The sequence below is a fragment of the Stigmatopora nigra genome, chromosome 18, assembly GCF_051989575.1.
Source record: "Stigmatopora nigra isolate UIUO_SnigA chromosome 18, RoL_Snig_1.1, whole genome shotgun sequence".
NCBI lineage: Eukaryota > Metazoa > Chordata > Actinopteri > Syngnathiformes > Syngnathidae > Stigmatopora > Stigmatopora nigra.
Genome location: NC_135525.1, coordinates 9,327,184 through 9,347,929, shown reverse-complemented (window position 1 = coordinate 9,347,929; position 20,746 = coordinate 9,327,184). Strand labels below are relative to the sequence as shown.

At 43.9% G+C, this 20,746-nt stretch overlaps 2 protein-coding genes across 4 annotated transcripts; both read left to right on the top strand.

The window, feature by feature from the left end:
• The first annotated feature begins 2,881 nt into the window (after positions 1-2,881).
• Positions 2,882-14,910, top strand: qki2 (QKI, KH domain containing, RNA binding 2). Of its 3 annotated transcripts, XM_077738945.1 has the most exons (9): positions 2,882-3,472; positions 5,429-5,577; positions 6,639-6,755; positions 8,799-8,942; positions 9,877-9,964; positions 10,167-10,451; positions 10,777-10,800; positions 12,034-12,111; positions 14,074-14,910. In XM_077738945.1, the coding sequence occupies exons 1-9, from the start codon at positions 3,331-3,333 to the stop codon at positions 14,094-14,096; spliced, it is 1,050 nt and encodes a 349-aa protein (XP_077595071.1). In that variant the 5' UTR covers positions 2,882-3,330; the 3' UTR covers positions 14,097-14,910. The 3 variants fall into 3 exon arrangements, with proteins under 3 accessions (XP_077595071.1, XP_077595072.1, XP_077595073.1); XM_077738946.1 differs by lacking the exon at positions 10,777-10,800; XM_077738947.1 differs by lacking the exons at positions 10,777-10,800; positions 14,074-14,910 and having other exon boundaries at positions 2,885-3,472; positions 10,801-13,233.
• Positions 14,911-18,689: 3,779 nt separating this feature from the next.
• Positions 18,690-20,732, top strand: timm23a (translocase of inner mitochondrial membrane 23 homolog a (yeast)). The gene is made up of 7 exons (XM_077738822.1): positions 18,690-19,426; positions 19,531-19,589; positions 19,683-19,776; positions 20,005-20,089; positions 20,182-20,240; positions 20,308-20,418; positions 20,488-20,732. The coding sequence occupies exons 1-7, from the start codon at positions 19,321-19,323 to the stop codon at positions 20,601-20,603; spliced, it is 630 nt and encodes a 209-aa protein (XP_077594948.1). The 5' UTR covers positions 18,690-19,320; the 3' UTR covers positions 20,604-20,732.
• The last annotated feature ends 14 nt before the right edge of the window (positions 20,733-20,746 follow it).

Below are 20,746 nucleotides of genomic sequence, written 5' to 3'. Positions count from 1 at the left end.
TAGTGTAGAAAAGAAAAATTTAACCTTTTTGTAAAAAAAAAAGATATATATTATGTCATTTGTTTATACATATATGTACACATAAAATTCAATGTAAATGTGTATATGGGTCGCTTAGAAAACAGGAATAAAAATGAGTGTAGAGTTTGTGGGAGAAAATATGCTGGTCTTGTCGTCTTTTGACTTTGAATTTTGGCGTCCAGGGCCACAAGGCTCCCGATTAAGTCGACAACCGGATCAAGGCAATTATGCTCTTTACTGCTTTCACATGCACAGACATGGGATGATGACTTCTCTCATGCTTTAACTCAACAACTACTTGTGTGTGTGTTATTTCCCCCAATAGAATGCATTACATTTGGATTTTCATTCATTTCCCCAACTGCTTATCCTCACAAGGGTGTTTGGAGTGAATACATTTGGATTGTCTGGCTGTTTACAGTCTACTCTCATGGCAATTTGTCGATGCAGTGAGGGTGAACGAGGCTGACTCTTCTTTGCACGGTATTTCTGTTGGCTCCAAATCACATAAAAGCAGCACTGAGTAGATAAGGAGCCTAATCGGATTGGAGATTAGCCTGAGCCTCCCTCAACCAGGTGAGCGAGCGCTTGATGTCCTGCCGCCAGCACATATACATCAAATGTATAAGAGGGTGGAGCATGGAGAGGCAAATAGTATATAAATAAATAGAAAAGGGTAAAAGGGACTGGAAATAAAGGCTGTCAATAACAGGGCAGGAATGTAAATTGTCTCAATGACTTTGTCCATTTATTGCAAATAAAAAATCTTAAATCTAGAATAATAGCAGTTAATATACGTCGTATGTATAGTGTTTCTTCCTGAATCATTCCACTCTCTTATTTGTATATTGGAGATTTTCTAACGCTGACCTTTTTTTATGGTCTTCATTTGCATGGTGATTCTGTCAGGTCAGTTACACACTTAGTCCACAGGAGGGCGTCTTTTCACAAGTCTTTATGCATGAAAATAAACCGAACTATTGTGCACCTTATTTCAAAGATTCCTATGATTTAAATATCTCATTTTTTGAACTGCTTTATCCTCACTTGGGTCACTGGGGGTGCTGGAGCCTATCCCAGCTAACTTTTAACAACCATCCATTCACCACATGTTCTTCATTGGGGTCAAAATATTTACAATATACATATTTATGTATGTCAAATTTAATTTCATGAAATACAGTAGTACTTGGAATTTGTAACTTTCTATGACAATCAATCTTTTTCAAGATGTCATCAGTTATGCCATTATTTTTGAAACACAGCCTTTCATAACTGCTTAGGCTCTATAAATTATTCAACACGTGCATGGTGTGACGCCATATATATAAATGGAGGTATGTATGTATCTTGGCAGCGCTGGCGTGAATGACATGTGCTTTGATTTGAAGCATGTTGAGCGTGGGGGGTGGGGGGTCTCTGGCTGCTTGACCTTCGCCCAAATGGTAAGGGGCACCGCAGCTCTCACAACAACCGGCGCATCTCACTTTACGGCTCGCACTGGCTGAATAAATATGGCCGACGGAAAGCAAAGCAGCACAGGGAGAGGCTGAGCGAGAGGCCCGTGACTGGTAGATGTGTGGCGAGCTGCTCACAGGGGCATTGTTGGGGAGCCATGAGAGGACAATGCACAGCCCCCGCCCTGAATACTCGCCATACCAGCTGACCAGCCATTACCATGCTGCCCCGTCACAATTCACACATGGATATAGAGGGTGGGGGCGCATCCCACCTCTCTCTGCCCGCACACACATATTGTCTCACCTACGTGCGTGCATGCGTGCGTGATTTACAGAAGGTTATGTTTAGACTCTCGCACCTATCTGTTCCTTCTGCGCTGACATTTCAGGCAGCCACCCAGCGAGAACAAGCGCACACTTTGCGACGGCTTGTTAGTTCAGCAAAGCGTCCACCTGGTCGTACCACCGCGGGGCGCCGGGGCGGGCCGGACGGCACTGGAAGGAAAACAGAAGATGAAACTTGGGCTTTATGACTTATGAGAGTGACAATGTGACAAACTGAATGCTTGGATAAACTTTGTGTTAATACATTTTTGTTTTTTTAAAGACTAAGTTGTCCATGTGTGATCTTGATAGCAGTTTATTAGCGTTTTTTCTCATGTGCCCTGGGATTGTCTAGCAACCAGTTCAGTCTTCCAATGGTTAGCTAATGCTTAGGCCATGTCATGATAAACGAATTAAAAAAAACTTTGAAATTGCATTTTTTCTAAACTTTATGAATAATGTCTTGTCAATTTCTTTGAAATGGAAACGTAGATTTTATAAACAAAGAAACACTTATAAAAAAACTTAATTATTTTGATTAGCAGTTCCGTTTCCTTTCAATAAAAAAAAACGTGTGCAAATTCACTGGGTACCCATAATGCTTTGCTTTAAATCAAAGTAAAGTCCATTTGACGAACTCAATACTATTTTACTCTTTATACACGGAAAAAGTATAATTTAAGTCAATAACCGAATAATTATGAAAATATAAGATACATTTTACTAAATTCCAGAAGAAGACAAGCTTTCAAGTGGCAAAAATACCACCGTGCACAAATGCTAATCTAGGCTAACTAGCATAGCAAAATTAGCACCACCATGGCTAGAGGCACAAGTTTGCGACTCCCGGGTCAAAATGGACATTTGAGGTAAGGTAACAGATGGGCATGCCTTCACGTTTATTTCGGTTATGTATTCCGTATTTTATTGTTCGGTTATTTATTACATGTTTTATTGTGACTGCGCGTGTACGACGCCACAATTGGGGGGTGGGGGGGGGGGGGGGGGTGAGTAGGCTGTACTATTCAATGGAGACGAGCACGAGCCTCCTCCCCTAAGGCGTTGGCGGTGACGCGCGGCGCGCTCCCCCGAGCCCCACTCGTGCTCACCCGCACTACTGTAATCATATGATAGCGAGCCCGGTACCGCGACACCTCCGCCGCCACCAACTTGTTTGTGGCCCACTCCCAACAACTCTTTAGGGAAACTTTTTTTCTCCCCCTCCCCTTTCCCTTGGAAAAAAAATTACAACTTTTGAGTCGTCGGAGGTGGTCGAGGAGGGGCTCGCATCATCCGGAGACGAGTCGGGCTCGGCACCGAGTCGGGGAGGGGGGGCGGCTGTGATTTGAAGAGTAGCCGTTCGAGAGACTCGCTCGTCGGCTAAGAAGACGGTGGGGTCGTGGCATCGCTCCACCTGGGGACTTTTTGTGTCGTTTTGGGTGTTTTAGCCGCCCCCCTCCGATCCAGTATATTTGTTTGTTTATATTGAATTCCACACGACTTATTTTGTGTCGACGTTCCAACCATGGTCGGGGAGACAGAGGTGAAGGAGAGACCCAAGTCCAACCCGGACTATTTAATGCAGCTGATGAACGACCGGAAGGTGATGAGTTCACTGCCCAACTTCAGCGGGATCTTTACGCATCTGGAGCGGCTGCTAGATGAAGGTAAGGTGCTTGGGCTCGGGGTACAACTTTTAAAAAGCCACACAGTATGTTAAAAAATTGTCATCTAATGCAACTTTAACTTTGCTTTATCATCTACTCATGCAGACGCGCAGAGTGACTGAATGAGTGTGTGTATGAGTGTGTGAGTTGGTGATGGGAACAAACAGACAGTTGTTAGTCTTTGCCAGTGACCTAATGCGAAGGCTTATGGTGGGAGTGATGCAGCCCATCCCTGCACAGGAACGACACATGTCCCTGGGTGACTTGTTCCATTCCTCCTGTCTGATACTCCGATAATCACATCATTCCAATTATGTCAGAATGCCATTTTTTTTAAAGCTTCCCGCTCCAGACTTGAATGGAGGCGTGTTCTTAATTCTATGTATATGCTTCAAAATTTAATTGTGTTGACTAGTGTTGCATCAATATTCTACTTGTGTTACACCGATGCCAATATGCACTATGCCGATGCCACATTTTGAGAAGAAAAATGTTTGAGTGAATGTAAAGTAATTGTTAAAATGGCTCTCCTTAACTTATTGGATGGTGTTGGGTGTCCAATTCATTTGAATTAAGAGGTCTGGCAGTAAATGCACAAACTTTCATTTGATGCAATCCTCCCACTTCTGCTAGATTGGTCGTCTACTTGTGATAAACCCCTTCAAATTCCCAGCAAAAAGATGACTGGACGTCTCATCATTGACCTTTCAACCTCCCACTTCAAATGGATTGGACGTCAACTATTGATAAAGTCATTTTAATTTACAGCAGAAACCCAATAGACACCACACAATTGGACAACTATTGTCATCTTGGAATGGTGCCAATCGCTACTTTTTGTGGTGATATGTTTAGCTGGCGGCCATCTTGAGTTGGAAAGTAGATCTCAAAGAGTACATTGGCATGTTGTTTTACAATATCGGTATGACACTAGTTTGCTAATTTGATTTATACCACTTAGAGGAAACTGATAAAGTACCACTTTACTTTGGTAACTTTTTTAATGGTATTTCATAAATGAACTTATTGGCCGCCAGTGTTGGTGATTGATGTCCAGTCCATTTTGAAGTCTATCGCTGTCAAAGGAAGTGAAAGAGATAAACACACAGGCTGAGACTCTCTGTCTATCTCAGACCACATGATAGCGTGACAGCCGCGTTTAGAATCAAAGTGGCCCACGTTCGCCGTGTTCTGGCTTAGCCTGAGTTATGTGGACTGGCGCCCGAATCTAACAAATGCCAGCCTCAACACCCTTCAGCCCAGAGGTCTCTAACATGCGACCCCGGGGGCTGAAGGTAGCCCGCTAAGTGGTCTGAACCAGCCTGCGGGGTTGTTCTAACTGACAGGTACATTGTAGTTCATTCATACTGTATGTACAGAATTAAATGCTATGATTTATTATTATTGTTATTATTTTTGACAGGGGCAAACGTTTTTTGGGCCAAAAATAATTTAGCCCGCCAGCCAAACTATCCCTGCTTTAGTCCATTTCAGTGTAGGTAAAACACGTGCTATACGTAAAGCTAATGCTAAGATAATGGTTTTGGTGCTAACCTCTCACTATCCCATGGCAAAGTGTTGCCGTGACCCCAAAGTTGAGGGTCACAACAGGTTGTTAAGGGCTCGTAGCCAGCCACCCAGCCCGCTGAGGTCAGACCATATTTGAGCCTCCAGGCGGCCGTCGGGCTCGGCACGTAAGCACTTATTATTGCGCCTGAGTGTCATTACTGAGGCACGGCGGGCCGCCGGGTCGCGCCTAAACAAACATCACAAGCATGACAATGTTTTAGCTCTTGTGCGCATGTTTTCGAAATGAGCCATCCTTGCCATCCCTTTTCATTATTGGGTCACTCTGACCTCCCGACTGTATTTACTGGGCCAGGAGGGAGACGCGTATGTCAACATAGACAGAGAAATCGGTAGCCGTGTCTCAATTTCTTCTCTCTTGTCATGCAGAAATCGGGCGAGTACGCAAGGACATGTACAACGACACGGTCAACGGAGGCATGTTCAATGGCCGCGACATGGAGGAACTACCAGAAGCCGTCGGTCCAGTGGCTCAGTTGCAAGAGAAGCTCTTCGTGCCGGTCAAAGAATATCCCGACGTGAGTGAGGCGGGCGGGGCTAGTGTCTGACCTCTCAACCCCTTCTGCCCAGCTGTTTACTTTTCGGCCTGGTCCCCTTTTTTTAATCTCGAGAAAGGGCAAAAAGTTCAATAGACCTGTCAATGTCATTTAAAAGTGGACACCGAGGGATTTTTGGAGAATCAAAATCAGTTTATGGGAAATTAAAAGTTTTAAGATAGTTGGCAAAGTTACTCTTGGCTTAAATTGAATGGCATTTTTAAATCAAAATTCCTGAATTATTGTGTATTTCCCAATATAATCCTAATATTAACAATTGAATAGTCATTGCCCTCATAAAAAGTAAACAGTTACCAAAAGCTGGTCATTTTTAATTATGATCAGTTCGGGGGGGGATTAAATGGCAGTATATTAAGTTTCCAAATTGATCACTGCAGATCAGGCATGTCAATTTAATTAGCCTGATGCCTCATTCCATCTTAATAGGCTCTTTAAAAAAGTGTCTTAAATCTTTCCCCTGCCCTAAATATAAGGCCCAATGGAGCACACTTGCATCCGGTACATCCTCCCGGACTCTGCCAAGTACAGTTAAGTACTTCAATATGAGTTGCGTTGATCCAGATTGAAAGGCTCACATGATTTTTTTTTTTTTTTTCCCCTCCCACTTTTTTTTTATTATTGTTTGTGTTTTCCTCCCCTACCCTTCACCTCCCCTCCGCCATCAACCACACATCATCTCGCCAATCAGCCAACACAATGACAAGCTGTCCTCACTCACATGACGGCGGGGCGAACGTTTGAGATCAAGGTTAAATTTAGAGGAGTCCTTCATCGACGCGTAGCTAACCGAGAAAGAACGGCGTTCGGGGGGTGACGCTTACGTGCCCCCAGCTGTCTTGTTAATCACTCAGTCTCCGTGACAGATAAGGTTAAGCGAGTGTCGCCGCCGTCCACTCATGCCGCCAAGCGACATCTATTTTAGTCCAACCCGGTAACGTAAATACATCACACGAGCCGATCGCAAATGGAGCCGTGTGGTTACGTCGACCCCCTGTGATATTCTTTTTTATCTTTTACCGCAGTTCAACTTTGTCGGGAGGATCCTGGGACCGCGCGGACTCACGGCCAAGCAGCTGGAGGCGGAGACGGGCTGCAAGATCATGGTGCGCGGGAAAGGCTCCATGCGGGACAAGAAGAAGGTACGCCGCGCTCTTTAATGGACTCTCTGGGGTCATTTAGAGATCTTGTTTTATGGCCTTGACTGAAAGACCCGCTAGCCTATTAAAGAGTGCTTGGGCTCCAGAGCGCCCCCTTCAGTTGTCAAGTGTCGCTTAAGATTAGATTAGACAGTCAATGGAGGGAGGATTCACGTTTGGTAGCATCTCGTAATGTTTAAGTAAAATAGCAGTCGAGGGGTTAAGAAGAGAGCTGCCAGTTTATTGCGGAGACAGAATTCATTAGTAAGGCAGCGCAGTGGGTGACAAGATAGCTTGTCTGCCATGTAGGTCTGAAGTTAGTGGAGGATGAATCTTGATTCTGGTCTTGATTTAAAAACTTGATTGGTAAGTTGTTTTTCTTGGTCAACTTTCAAAGGAGTCACTTATCCAGGAAAAGCGCCCCCTTTTTTCTCTCCTCAATTGTTAGCAACGTCAATGCGAATGATCTGACAACCCCCACAAAAGGACTTCAAAGATGACAGATCAATCGCGGACAAGCAAAGTCTCGCTTCCTGTTTTCACAGGAAATGCTGTCCCTTCAACGCGCTCCAACAAATGGCCATGACTCCTTTTCCATCCAGACAGCACAAGTCGACATTGCGCAATCGATTCAAGTTAGAAAAGTGTCAACTGAAATGTCCCTTTCCATCTACCTATTGAATGTCCACCACCCAGAATGTGTTTCCACTTTGTCTCTCTCCATGTCCCGCTGCTACGTCCATCTGTCTTTCCTTCTTCTCCCCTGGTGTCTCCTCCCGTTGGACGGCTCCAGCTTTACAAACGGCAGGTGGAGCAAGTCCAGCATTCCATCTGAACCCCCCCACCCATCACCACCACCACCTCTCCTGTTCTCTCTCTCTCTCTCTCTCTCTCTCTCTCTCTCTCTCTCTCCCCTTTTCTCTAGAACATTCCCCACCCCGCACGCCCTCCGAGATGGACGCACACACAGAGGAAGGAAAACAGAGACACAGTGGGAGGGGGGGGGGGGGGGGGGGCGAGAGAAAGATGTTGACTTTTAGTGCTCTTCAAAACGATACATCTCACTTGACAAAACATTCGCCGAGCGGGCCGTCTCTTCACCCCCGCGCGCTCGCCCCACACTGCGGACTCTTTCGTAACTTTGCTTTCCGCCAGCGTGCGGTCGCATCAAATATTCATCTCCTATTACTTTTTCGGGGAGTGATTAAATATGAACTAGTGGAGAGATGTTCAAATTGGTCATGATCCTTGTCTCTGGGTGGGATCAATGACTCGGGCTAATGCTAACGCTTACGGCTAGCAAGATTGCGATTGGAAGATTTCAATAGGGGGTTTATGCTTTATTATATAAAGTTATAAAGTTAATAGGTAGGCTCGAAACAGCTAAATTTTGATGCATTTTTAACCATCATCAGTCACTTATAGGTTAACTCTTTTGTGGCAAAACGTACCAGTTAGCTTCATTAATGCTAATGGTGAACCGCTATTATTGATATTCTTGACTGTAAATTGTAATGCAACAATTGTGAACTGTCGGGAAAGTTTAGTGACTTCAATAACTCATGACTAACAGGTGATTAGTTGATGAAAAACTCCTGTTTCCCATAAATAGTCATTAGTTACTGGATAAATTGCAAAATGTCATAGGAAATATGTTCAATTGACCACTCTAATTCTATAATAGGAAGTTGGTTACTTCTAGCTATTTTTAACTTTATTTCTCCATTTTCTGAGTTAACCTTTTTAAGAAGCTTATCTTCCAAAAAGAGAAATAAGACTGAAAATACTAATATCCGAGTACTGGGAAAACTTATAAAAAAAATCTGTGCTTTAAAATGTTTTGGGGGATTTTCAAACACACTTTTTGGACCAATTCCAGGCCGCATATTTTGACAAACTTGTTGGCTCTCACAATTCAAACAAACGAGCCCCAATCAGAAGCATATGGCCCAGAATGTACGGGTGGGGCCAAGCATCAATACAAGGACGTACATTTTGCCAGGTCCTCTTCAACACTACTAATAGTTGATCCCCTTCCCCATCTAGGAGGAGATGAACCGAGGCAAGCCCAACTGGGAACACCTGAGCGAGGACCTCCACGTCCTGATCACGGTGGAGGACACGCACAACCGCGCCAAGATCAAACTGCAGCGAGCCATCACCGAGGTCAAGAAACTGCTCGTCCCCGCCGTGAGTACCCCAAAAGAAACGGGGATTTTGGTATGCACGGAGCAAGAGGGGGGGGAAGGCGGAGGGCGCTCCAAAAAGTGTGGGTATGTGTGTAAGGGGTTAGGGTAATTAGGGAAGACGCACAAAAAGGGGTTGCCACGGCAACGCCGGCTTGTTTGAAAGGCCGCACGAATGAATGGCGAGTCTGTTCACTCGTCCTCCCCACTCCATCACTCCTTTCATTTGTTCACAACTCACTTCATTCCCAACGACCGGCTACAATATTCCCTTTTTTTTCTTCTCCTTTCCCCTGTTGTTGTTGTCCGTGCACAAGGGAGCGTTTCGATTGGACTCCTCTGCATCGCTGGCATTCTCCGGCACCACCTACACGCATCCCGCCCTCCCTTCAAATGGGGAAAATAGTGCGTATATTGTGAAATCACGTGGGAGAAATCGGATGGAACAAAAAGGGCGACAGGAATTTTGTAGTAGTCAAACCGTTAAGGTGAAGGTCAAGCACACCTGTTGATTCTATGTTAGCGCACGATGAAACTTGCCACTTCACCTTGAAACCGTAAATCAGCCGGACTTCTGAGCGGCCGGTAACTGGAGCTACGGACACTAAATAGCACAGACGGGGGCGGTGGCGCGTTTGGACGTTCGCAGTCTCCGACGATGACGGAATGTTTGACTAACGACACCGTCGGGGCACGTGACAAGTGTTTGCTGTTAGCTTTTCTCCTTATGGGATGTTCAATTGTGTTCCGGAGTTCCTTCGAGGAGCAGATTACACACACAAAAAAAAAAGTTGGTGACAATCCAAAGACTTGGTGTGTTAGAAGCTAACCTTCCCCAGCATTTGACTAATATAAATAACAACATTCATTGCTATGAGTTACTTATATTTGCTGGCATTTTCTTGACCTCAACATTAATGGCATGCCTGTTTGTGTAGGCTGAAGGCGAGGACAACTTGAAGAAAATGCAGCTGATGGAGCTGGCCATCCTCAACGGAACCTACAGAGACGCCAATGTCAAGACACGTAAGGATCACAATACAGAATGGCGGGGGGGGGGGGGGGGGGGGGGTCTTTGCACAGGAGACCACTGTGTATACAAACAATGCCTCTGTTCCTCGTAACATAGACTGTTTGTCCCTTCTTGGCCGCCTGTCCATTGTGTATTCCTTGCGCCCACCCAATCACGGTGTGCCTTGTGCATGTGTGCGCGTTTGTCCCATGGCAGCCGCCGTGGGGTTCCCGTTGGGCACGGCGCAGGCCCCTCGCATCATCGCCGGCCCCACGCCCGTCCTGCCGCCGAGCCTGCGCAACCCGGCCCCCGTCACGGCGCCCACCATCATGCCCCTGATCCGTCAGATCCAAAGCTCGGCCCTGGTGCCGGGCGGCAACCCGCACCCGGCACTGATGCAGCAAGGACCCGAGTCGGGGATCATCTACACGCCTTACGAGTACCCTTACACACTGACGCCATCCATATTGGAATACCCCATCGACTCGACCGGCGTATTAGGTAAATATTCGCTCCGGGGCATCATCTTCTTAAGTGGACAATGGATGTATTGTGAGACCTTCATGCTTGGCTTTCTAAAAGGCGACAAAACTCAAAAAAAATACACGGACACACGTTTCAGTGCTATTGATTGAGTACATTGATTGATTGTCACCAAATTGCTAGCCAATAGCAGTCAAGACAGCGCACGTCAACCGCACTGAAACACAAGTCCCGCCCTCCCGATTAAAACCAATTGGACACCCCCTGCCGTCGGCATCCAGCTCTCGTAATGCATCCGTCCAAGCGTAGTCCGGCATGCATAGGCTCACTGTCGGGTTAATAGTCCCTTCGTCCTGTGTTTTCGCAGGTATGGCTTTCCCAACCAAAGGCTAAGCGATTAGCGCTCCGTCTTAGCGCACACGGACTGGCTTGCAGAGACCCCGCCCCTTCCCCTTTTTAAAAGCCCCCCCCCCCCCCTTTAAGAACCGAACCCCTCCCAAATACTTACCGTATGCTAGCAAGCTAAGGCACACAGCTGACACATTCCTCGCGCTACAGTCGAGTGTCCAAGGCTTCTTCTCGTAGATGACTAGCGTGGTGGTGTGATGCCTTTTAATTCTAATTCTAACTTCTTTTTTTTTTTTTTAAGAGATAGTTCCGCTTGTAATTTTAACACATTTTTTCTAGTGTAGATGTTCTAGCGCGGACATTTTGTGATTTAATATATGGTTAAAAAAATGAAGCTATTTTTAAGATTCCAGTGCCTCATAAGCGTGTTTTTGAAGCTATTAGCAATGCTTTTTTAAAAAAATAGAGAGTAGTGGTTTGGAATAATATTTAGAGAACAGAAGACCACAACACAACAAGATTCTGTCCTCTTTAAAGTGCTTAACCCTCCTGTTATGTACAGACTTATCACTTATGATGTTGATTTAAATTGAGGTGAAACAAGGCATTTTTGTATATGTGAAATATAGCGATTAATAAGAATATATTTGCCAGAAAAAAAAAAGTCATTTTGCTCTCCCCTTTTTAATATAGCATTATGGGAGGGTAGTTATTTGGGGAAAAAACCTGAATTTAAAATATTTAAGTGCCTATTTAAGGTTTAATCATGAAAATACAATGCAAATCATGTTTAAAAAATAGTCTTATTTAAATGAATTCAAAGGGCTACATCATTTTTTTTCTTTTATATTACATTTAAATCAATTTTATTGAAGCCAAGAAACCCTATGGTTGGGACTGTTTCCTATAATATCATTGAAGGGAAAATGTGACCTACTTTAAACAAATCGACACAATTAAAAACATCAAATAACTTCTTTATTTTGAAGATAAAAAAAGGGAACTCTAGTTAGTGATATTCAAATTGACCAACCTAATAAGAGCACTAAAACGGGCTTAAAAAGGACTCACAGCATAACAGGAGGGTTAAAATCTAGCCCCAAAACCCCGCCCCCCCATGCCCAAGCCAGCACCCTCGGTCTTATGCACGTCTTCAAATCTCCCGAAAGTGGCGGCTCACGTCGTCCGGTGTGTCTTTGCTGATGAGTAACCTTCTGTGTTCTGTTTTGGCCAACGTGGTCGCGCCTGTTAGCAGGTGCCATGACCTCTAAGGTACGCCGCCAAGACAAGAGAATCCATCCTTACCAAAGGGTAGTGACCACAGACAGAGGTTAGTTAGCTTACCAGACACTTTTTGTGTATGTGTGTGTTAGTGTGTGTGCATGCAGACAAGGGACCAGTATTTGTATGTGCGTCTTAGCATGGCATGCCCGGATGGGTGTAAAAATGTGAAAAAGTTGTTGCAGTTTAAGTAACGTTTGGGGGAGGAGCCATGTCAACAGGGAGGAGAAAAAGGCAGAGTCGCGGTTGGTTAGCTCTCGTTCGATAATATGAGCCGATTCTCTCAATTAGAGTGGATGGCTCCGTTCATGTGACTCCCGCACTCGTGACTCGTTTTTTTTTGTTTGTTTGTTTATATTTTTTTTCCACCCAGGACGTCCTACGGGAACTTTTTTTTTGTAATTTATGCCTGATTTCATTCCACACGTTCCCGCACTTTGTTTGTGATTGATCAAAGTGTTGTGCCCGATGACTACACGCCACTTAAATCTCATTTTACTACTAAAAAAACACAGCGTGATGACTACTGAAGTCTGTGTTCGGAGCCCTTTTTCTTTTTTTTTGTATGAAATATTGTTGTTTGTGGTCTTATCAGTCGCCCACTGGACTTTATCATTGGGACTGTTTACATCTTTCATATTCTATTTCCTAGCCAGAGTGGTGCTGTTGCCATGTATTTAGCTGCAAGAAGAAAAAAAAAGACAAAAATACATTTGTATATAGGGATTTTAAAGTGCTTATATGAAGCTAATGGAACAAAATCGCTTGAAAGTATTTGTAGGTTTTTTTTTCTTCGTTTTGTTTATTTTTTAGTTTGTATATTTTCATTTTTACCGTATGCTTTTTATAGATGAAGTGTCTCCATGTAAAACTTCTATTCCGAGTGTGTAGCTCCTACTGTTCCCTGGAAGGCGGCGTTTGTTGCTTTTGTGTGTGTGTTTTTTTGTTTTATTTTTAAATTTTATGCTTGTTTTTTTGAAGATGAGGTGACCTTCTCAATGCACAGGCCTCATGATTGTTTTTATGCAATATAGAACATGGACTAGCTAGCTGCAATATGTTTGTGTGTGAGCAGTGGTGCTCCTGTTGTACAAAACAAACAAACAAACAAAAAAACACTAAAAGGCAATAAAGACGACTATTGAGAACAAAATAAATCTTCCAAAGACAACTTTAAGACTCTAAATTCTTGTAGTTTAGACTGTCAACGTTGAATTTGCTTTCTCTAGCCAAAAAAAAAACAACAAATCTCCATCTTTTTTTAACCTTTCATCGCTGTCTCTTACTACGGCACCTCTCTGCTCACCGTAGCCATTAGCCGCTCTGCTAATACTTCCTAGCCAATGGAGAAAAGTGTAATTCATAATAATAATCAGTAAGACTCACTTGGAGATCTAGCAGCTTTACAACGAGAGGGTCACGCTCTCACTTATGCACATGAAACCATGTTGGTGGTTACCCAAAGTGCACATGGCCACGCCCCTTAATGTACATCCCAAATATAATGTTGTTGTTATGCATTTTTTTTTTGCCTTAATAGACAATTGGCGGGTGGATGCAAAATGTATTTTCACCAGAAAAGACATTTTTGGGGGGCAGAAAGACTTCAATATTGTTGTCTTTTTCAAAAATAGCACCAAAAATTAGCATCATTAACATCCTTTTTGAAGAATAACATTGCCTATTCCCCAACAATTGACGCACTTTTGGCTAACCACAGCGACGCCTCCACCGCTTCATGGTTTCACCGTCTGTTAGCATGGTCGCGGTGGTCACATGACGCTGGGGGCAGCCAAGCATCCGCCCCTCGCGCCGTGTGCAACCACTATAGGAATTTCAACCAAAAAAAAAAAAATCTGCCTTGTTGTCATCCTGACGCCACTAGCTGAAACTAATCTCTTTTCTATCTTTTGTTTTTCTTTTATGTCCCCCTTCTGTGTGCCCTCTTTCTCTCTCTTTTTTTTTTGTTCCGTTTCCTTTCCTGGTCTGTCTGTGTCCCGTCTAACTCTAGCTGCCACGGCAACTAACCCATGATACCTTTTCCACCCACTGATGCCCCCCTCCGTCCCCGAACCCCACGTCCCCGCTCGACCCGTCTCATTGGCCCCAGCCCCAAAACCCATCTCCCCCCCCCTTGCCCCCCTACCCCCCGGCTCAGCCAACCAGAAGCCGGCGCCGGGAAGCGACCCTTCCGTCTAACCAGCAGCGGACAACGGCCTCGGCGGCGGCGGGCGATAACCCTGCAGGGACCGCCGCCATCGAACTTTTTAGCCCACGTGCCTTCCCCTCACATATCACGGCCGCCATTGTGAGGCTCCCCGAAGGGCTCCTGCGTACGCAATAATTACCATTCTTGTTTCTAACTCAACTACTCAAGACGCTAATTGTAGTCCAACTGCCTCAGAGTTGGGTTTGTCCTCCTGTGCCAATAACGACCCCCCTCATGTCAATCTATATACATAATTTGATTTGATTCCATTTTATCAAGCCTTCTTTGAGTACTTGGCAACGCCAAAAAGGGGAAATTCTTGATTTTTGACATTTTAAACCGTGCCTTATTGAATTTTTTGCTAGCTCTTAAGTACCGTATTTCCGTACTATGAGTCAAGCTACCAAAAAAATGCATACAGAAGAGACAAAAACATAACTAGCAATAGAGTATATTACATTAATAGCAATACAAATTTGACTATTAGGTTCAATAGGCTATTGCTAATTGAAGCTAATTTGATATAGCAAAAGTATACTGCAAACATTTCTTGTCACAATATTTTAGTTTGGAAATTAATGCAAAACTGGAAAAAAAAGTGCCTTTAAGAACATGCAAAAAAATCAACATTATTCCATATTTTTTTCTCACCAATGACCTTTCTACTACCCAATCCAAGTGCCGAACCAGTATTAACTGCTCTATATTTTTCTTGTAATATTTCCAAACGAGCACACGCAACAAGCCAAGCGAAGCCTCGCTACAAAACAACACCTGTGACGAGTTTGTATGTATTTTTTCCTATGCTATTTTATACATTAAATGACCTTTTCAGATGATGCCTTACTACATCTATCTATCTATACAAGTGTGCCCTAAAATACTGGCGATATTTTGTGTGTTAACCAGAAGGCCGACCACGCCTCTCGTGCCTTTATTACTATTATTTTTAACTCATTTTATTGACTAATAACAATGTCGTTCCACATTAATCTGCCCTAAAGCGGCCACTGTATAGGCTGTACTAAACTTTTCTGTGTTTAACCATTTTAATTGTATCTGTCTGTATGCTTTTTGTTGAAGTTGAGTTAAAAAAAAACGTTGAATAACCTTGTGAGAGGGAGTAACTTCGTCATTAAAATCTGATGTAAAAACTAACCAACTTTGTCGCTTCTCTCACTCTCTCTTTAATTATGCAAATTGGCTTCCTATCTGCATACTAATCGGTAAAAACAAGGGCTTTTCACACAGAAAAACAAAAAAAGAACGCCACACACACCCATTGAGATGAAATGCGGGGAAAAGGCCATGAGATGTTCCGTCCCACTTCCCCCTTTTTTTCTCTGTCTTCTCTCCATCCTCTCTCCCACTTGAAGAGAGCATTAGTACACATATTTGTGCAATAAGAGGAGAAAACACACCCAATTCGCGAGGAAAATAGGTGGGAGCGATAGGCTAAATGTCAGGGGAATATAGAAGGGAAAATGATTGCGCAAAGCTAGCGCTCAAACATCTGCGGTGGATCACCAAATAGTGAAACTCCCACAATAACATATTTGAAAGAAATGGGAGGATGTATTGTGTGTGTGTCATTTCTGACCAATGCAAGGCACCTATGACCTTTCAGGGAAAAGCTAGCTAACGTTAGCATTAAACTTCAATGACACAAACTGCTCTGTTTAGTCGACCGTTTACATTTTAAAGGGAAAATATTCATTTCCTATTCATTGTGCTAGCATAAGTTGCTTTTAGTACTTCTTCGGTGGGCGTATTTAGGAAAAAATTAGCTACATTTAGCGTGTTTCTTCAACCATATAAACTAATGAAAATTGGTATGTTTAGTCAATGAGGCAGTTTAAATTTATTTCCTAATAATCATGCTAGCTTGTGTAGTTGTTAGTATTTCTATAACTCGTTTTTAGCACGTGTAAATTAGTTTTTAGGGACAATGTTTAGTTAACGTGACATTTTACATTGTAAAAGATAATATTAGTTTCCTATAGTTCATGCTAACACCTTATTTTCATTGTTTCTAGCTCATTTTGAGCTTGTGAAAGTGAGTTTTAAAGTTTTGATTCTGAAGACTTCACGTATCTGGAGACTTTTCAACTAAGTGTTCCACCATAAAACGGAATGACTTTTGGGGCTATGGGAAAGCCCTGAAAAAGAGGAATGAAGAAACTAAGCTCTTTCAAGAGGGGGGCCATCTTGGCATGCCATGCTAAGACCCACAACAACAACAAAAAAAATCAAAATAGTCACATCACGCCCGCTCCAAAACAAAGTTTCCCTTTAAATCCCCACGTTAAACAACAACACAGCGTTTTCCACGGTGAATGCAGCCATGGGTGGCTCATTCGTCCTCTGCCTGCCCTTCCTGCTTTCATTGTGGAGTTTTTGTTGGGGCGAGGGGGCTGCCGGGGGGGAAGCGGGGGGCTTGATATTGAACTTCAGGCTTGGAGTTGAGCCTGCTTGGCCCCCTCCCCTGATCACTGAGAGAGAAAGAACATAATGTGACCGCTGCTGACAGTCCTCTGGACAGGAAGATAAGCAGTAAAGGGAGAGGTTTTCTTTTTTTTCTCCTTTTTTTTGTAGGGGGGTGTGTGAGAGTGGCTAGGGAGAGAGGGAGAGAGTGAGGGTTCATGCATGTGTTCCGATGGGTGTGGGCTCTCTCTTGTCTGTCTTTCCTGTTTTCAATCAAGTCCCGGAGACCTTTCTCCTTGCATTGATTTCCCAACAACAACCACCATTATTTTCCCAGCTCTGATTATGGACCAAAGGTTAAATGATGGCTATTTGTGTTTAAATGTGGGGAATATGATAATAAGGCCCAAAAGGAGATGACCGGGTGGTCATAGTTCATTTGAACTGAGTTTAGTTGTTCTATATAATGAGCCTAGAAATAAGTAAGGACTAATTTGATTTTATAATTTTTTTTCCAAATACAAACGATTTAACCCACCTGTTGCTATGGACAATGATAAACGTCCAATCCATTTTGACCGGACGTTGGCCGTCGTCAACGGCAGCCAACCGAGTTAATCTCAGTTTAAATTGCGTCGTTGTTCTTTGGCTTTCAAACGGGTCGTCATGACACCACAGAATTGGACCTGCATATGTATTCTGCAGTCAGCTCGAGCCGGCCAGCCAGCCAAATGTGTGTGTGTGTGAAAGTGAGCGTGACAAGTTGATTTAGATTGCTTTGCATCGGCCACATAATGAACAGCTCTACATTTCCTCCGCTCGGTAAATATTTGATGCGGCGGAATGATTTCAGCAGGCTCGGCAGGGGAAGAGAAGAAAAAAAAAAGTTGTATTTCAAGCCTCCAATCCTCGCTCTCACCCTTGTCCTCTTCCCATGTAAATAAGCCCCCCAAAGAAACTCCACACACCCCTCGGCGAGCAGTTTAAAGACCCGACACTGTCTCCCCGTCTCCCTTGGCAACCGGCATACACTGGGGTCCTGTGGCGGCCTCCCCTTGTCTTTTGTGTTGGGGAGCTCACAGAGAGAGTTAGAGAGAGAGACGGAAAAGGGAGAGAGTCGGGGACCAAGACCCAAATAAAAGATGACATCAGAAGTATTTGACAAAAATTTGACGATGATTAAAGCCCCCCTCCTCCTACGAGGGGACAAAAAAGACGGAAAAGCGGCGGAGAGTAGCCCCGAGGCCTGAATGGGGCATTGTGGGAAGGACAGTGGGCACACTGGGCAGCAACACAGAGAACACTAACTCACAGATGATGCCAGAGAGTTTGAAAAACACCCACACTGGGCGACAATGGCAAACTTCATCGCTCCACTTGGCCCCTTGTGAATAGACACACACTCACCACACACAATGGTAGAATACCCGGATAAGATGGCGTGTTATTCGGGAAATTCGGCAGAGGCACAGTGAATTCCTTCACTGGTACTTTGAGCTGGGCCAGCAGATGGGGTTCGGGGGTGGTGGTGCGGGGGGTGATGGCGTGTTAATGTGTGGTCCGTCTTGCTGTTGCATCATGGGAAAAGTGGACAATCACCTTTTCTAACCCCAAAAATCTAATTAACCCTTTGATTGCCACTGACTGTGGGAGTCTTACTTATCAGCCTCTCCCACTTAAAAGGGATAAGACATGCATCACTGTCAATGGCAGCCAATGAGTTAAGATCATTTTTAATGATCATTAACTATGTGAGTTCAGTGGGAATTAGAAATTACGTATTTATGGCCATTAGTGACAAGCTCGTGAGTAAAAAAGTAAAGATATAAGCAGATTTGCGTTAGCTGGTATTAATGTTAAAGTAATGACTGTGTGGGATGTTTTGAATTCGGACATTTTAGGAATAAGTGTCTTCTTCAGGGAATCCATTTTGTTATCTGCTTCTCTCTAGTGCAGCATCGATGAACTACATCAACTGACAGGGAAATCTCAGTGAACTCTATATAGGGAAACCAGAAAGAACTTTAAACAATATTTTATCATGCAGAAGGAACTGTTGTTTAATTTGGTTATCTTTGAAGAATAACCAGAAATAAAAAGTTTTGCTAAATTGATTTGGCTGCAAGTAGCTGCCGTAGTTTGTCCAGAACTAACGTAAAACGAATGGAAGACGTTTGGTTGTAAACTATGCTAATTTACTTTAAACTGCATAGAGACATGTCTAAGGTTTCATTTACTGTATTAAAATTCTTGAAATTCTAAAAATTAACAATATACATCCTTCATAAAATTAGTCTCCTTTCATCTTCGGCGACTTGTCGTGACGAGTAGAATCGCTTTACGGCTTGAGCACGCTGTTTTTTTTTAGCTTGTGTGTGTGGAGGTCATGGGCTTGAGACAACTTCGAGGTTACAACATTGTGTCTTTTTTCTTGTAAAATATTCCGCAATTTGACCAGTAAGCACACTAGCCACTTACATTATTTGGTCTTATGTTATTGGGGTTGACCTAAACAGCTTAGCGCAGAACACTTTTGCTCGTTACATCACAACTACTAGCGCGCCATAGCCGAAACAGCAAGGAGCTTTTCTTTCGTCTTCTTCCCACCATTGTCGACCCCCAGACATGGACAACAACCCACAAGGCTCCGGGGGGCTCAAGGCGAGCCTCGGGAGTCTTTTCGGTGGTGGAGCGCCGGAATATTCTAACACGGAGCTTGCCGGTGTTCCATGTAAGTGTCACAGCATAGCTTAGCAGCTAACCGGCTAGCATGCTGAAGTGAGTTTCTACTTTCACATTCTTCATATTTGTGTCGTTTTTTTGTTGTCATTTTAGTGACTGGAATGAGCCCACTGTCGCCCTACCTAAACGTTGACCCTCGTTACTTGGTTCAGGTTAGACCTAGTTAAATAATTAAATGTTACTCCGGAGTAAATGCCATTTTAATGGTATTAATATCAATATATATATTGGTGTTTTTTTTTCAGGACACGGACGAGTTCATTTTGCCTACAGGCGCTAGTAAAACAAGAGGACGGTTTGAGTTGGCTTTCTTCACCATTGGAGGCTCATGCATCACAGGTGAATGAATGAATGATTGACACTTTTAAAAAGAATATGTCTGTCTTCCCCCTTTTGTAGATAATTAGATTAAATAACTTTATTTATCCCGTATTTGGGAAATTTCACTGTCACCTTAGCAACAGGGTAAATAGACCATGGATGACCTTTAGCATGAGGAGCAATTTGCACTAAATACTATCATTTTTTTCAATATTCACCCACACAATTGCTTATTTTATGTTCCAGGGGCTTCATTTGGTGCCCTAAATGGACTCCGAATGGGTCTGAAGGAAACCAGAGACATGGCGTGGTCCAAACCCCGAAATGTGCAGTGAGTATTTAATGCCAGTGTGTGGAGAAAATATGGCTCCCAGAGTAACTTTATTATCAGGAGTCTTATAATATTATTTTTTTCTTCGCCAGGATCATCAACATGGTAACGAGGCAAGGTGCTTCATGGGCCAACACGTTAGGTTCCGTAGGTAAGTCTCAAAACACACTTGTGACGCAAACACACACACGCGACATTGACATGCGTATATGGTGCAGCCTTGTTGTACAGCGCGTTCGGCGTGGTGATCGAAAAGGCCCGTGGCGCCGAGGACGACATCAACACAATGGCCGCCGGCACGCTAACGGGGATGCTCTTCAAGGCGGGAGGTATGTGTCTTTTCCGCTGTTATATTTCCCCCGTTTATACTTTTCTTGACTGAATTTGTGTTCGGGCAGGCGGCGTGAAGGGCGTGGCCCGCGGGGGTCTGGCCGGACTGGCCTTATCCGGCGCCTACGCCGTCTACAATAACTGGGACCACCTGACCGGGACGTCGCCATCTAGGCTTTATTGAATTACCTCCAGGAGGCGACGTTTGGACTCTGAAACCAAGTGGGAGCAAATGTTTTTAAAGAACTTTGCCGTCTTGTCGTATTTATTTGACGGTCATCATCGTGAGAAGCTGTACCGTGAAAAAAAAAAAGTACTCATCCCTCA

Bases quoted from the DNA above. Each gene is read 5' to 3' on its own strand.
- timm23a (XM_077738822.1), top strand. From the start codon at position 19,321: ATGGACAACAACCCACAAGGCTCCGGGGGGCTCAAGGCGAGCCTCGGG. The intron at 19,777-20,004 runs GTGAATGAATGA...TTTATGTTCCAG, and splicing joins TGGAGGCTCATGCATCACAG to GGGCTTCATTTGGTGCCCTA. The intron at 20,090-20,181 runs GTGAGTATTTAA...TTTCTTCGCCAG, and splicing joins TCCAAACCCCGAAATGTGCA to GATCATCAACATGGTAACGA.
- qki2 (XM_077738945.1), top strand. From the start codon at position 3,331: ATGGTCGGGGAGACAGAGGTGAAGGAGAGACCCAAGTCCAACCCGGAC. The intron at 3,473-5,428 runs GTAAGGTGCTTG...CTTGTCATGCAG, and splicing joins GGAGCGGCTGCTAGATGAAG to AAATCGGGCGAGTACGCAAG. The intron at 6,756-8,798 runs GTACGCCGCGCT...TTCCCCATCTAG, and splicing joins CCATGCGGGACAAGAAGAAG to GAGGAGATGAACCGAGGCAA.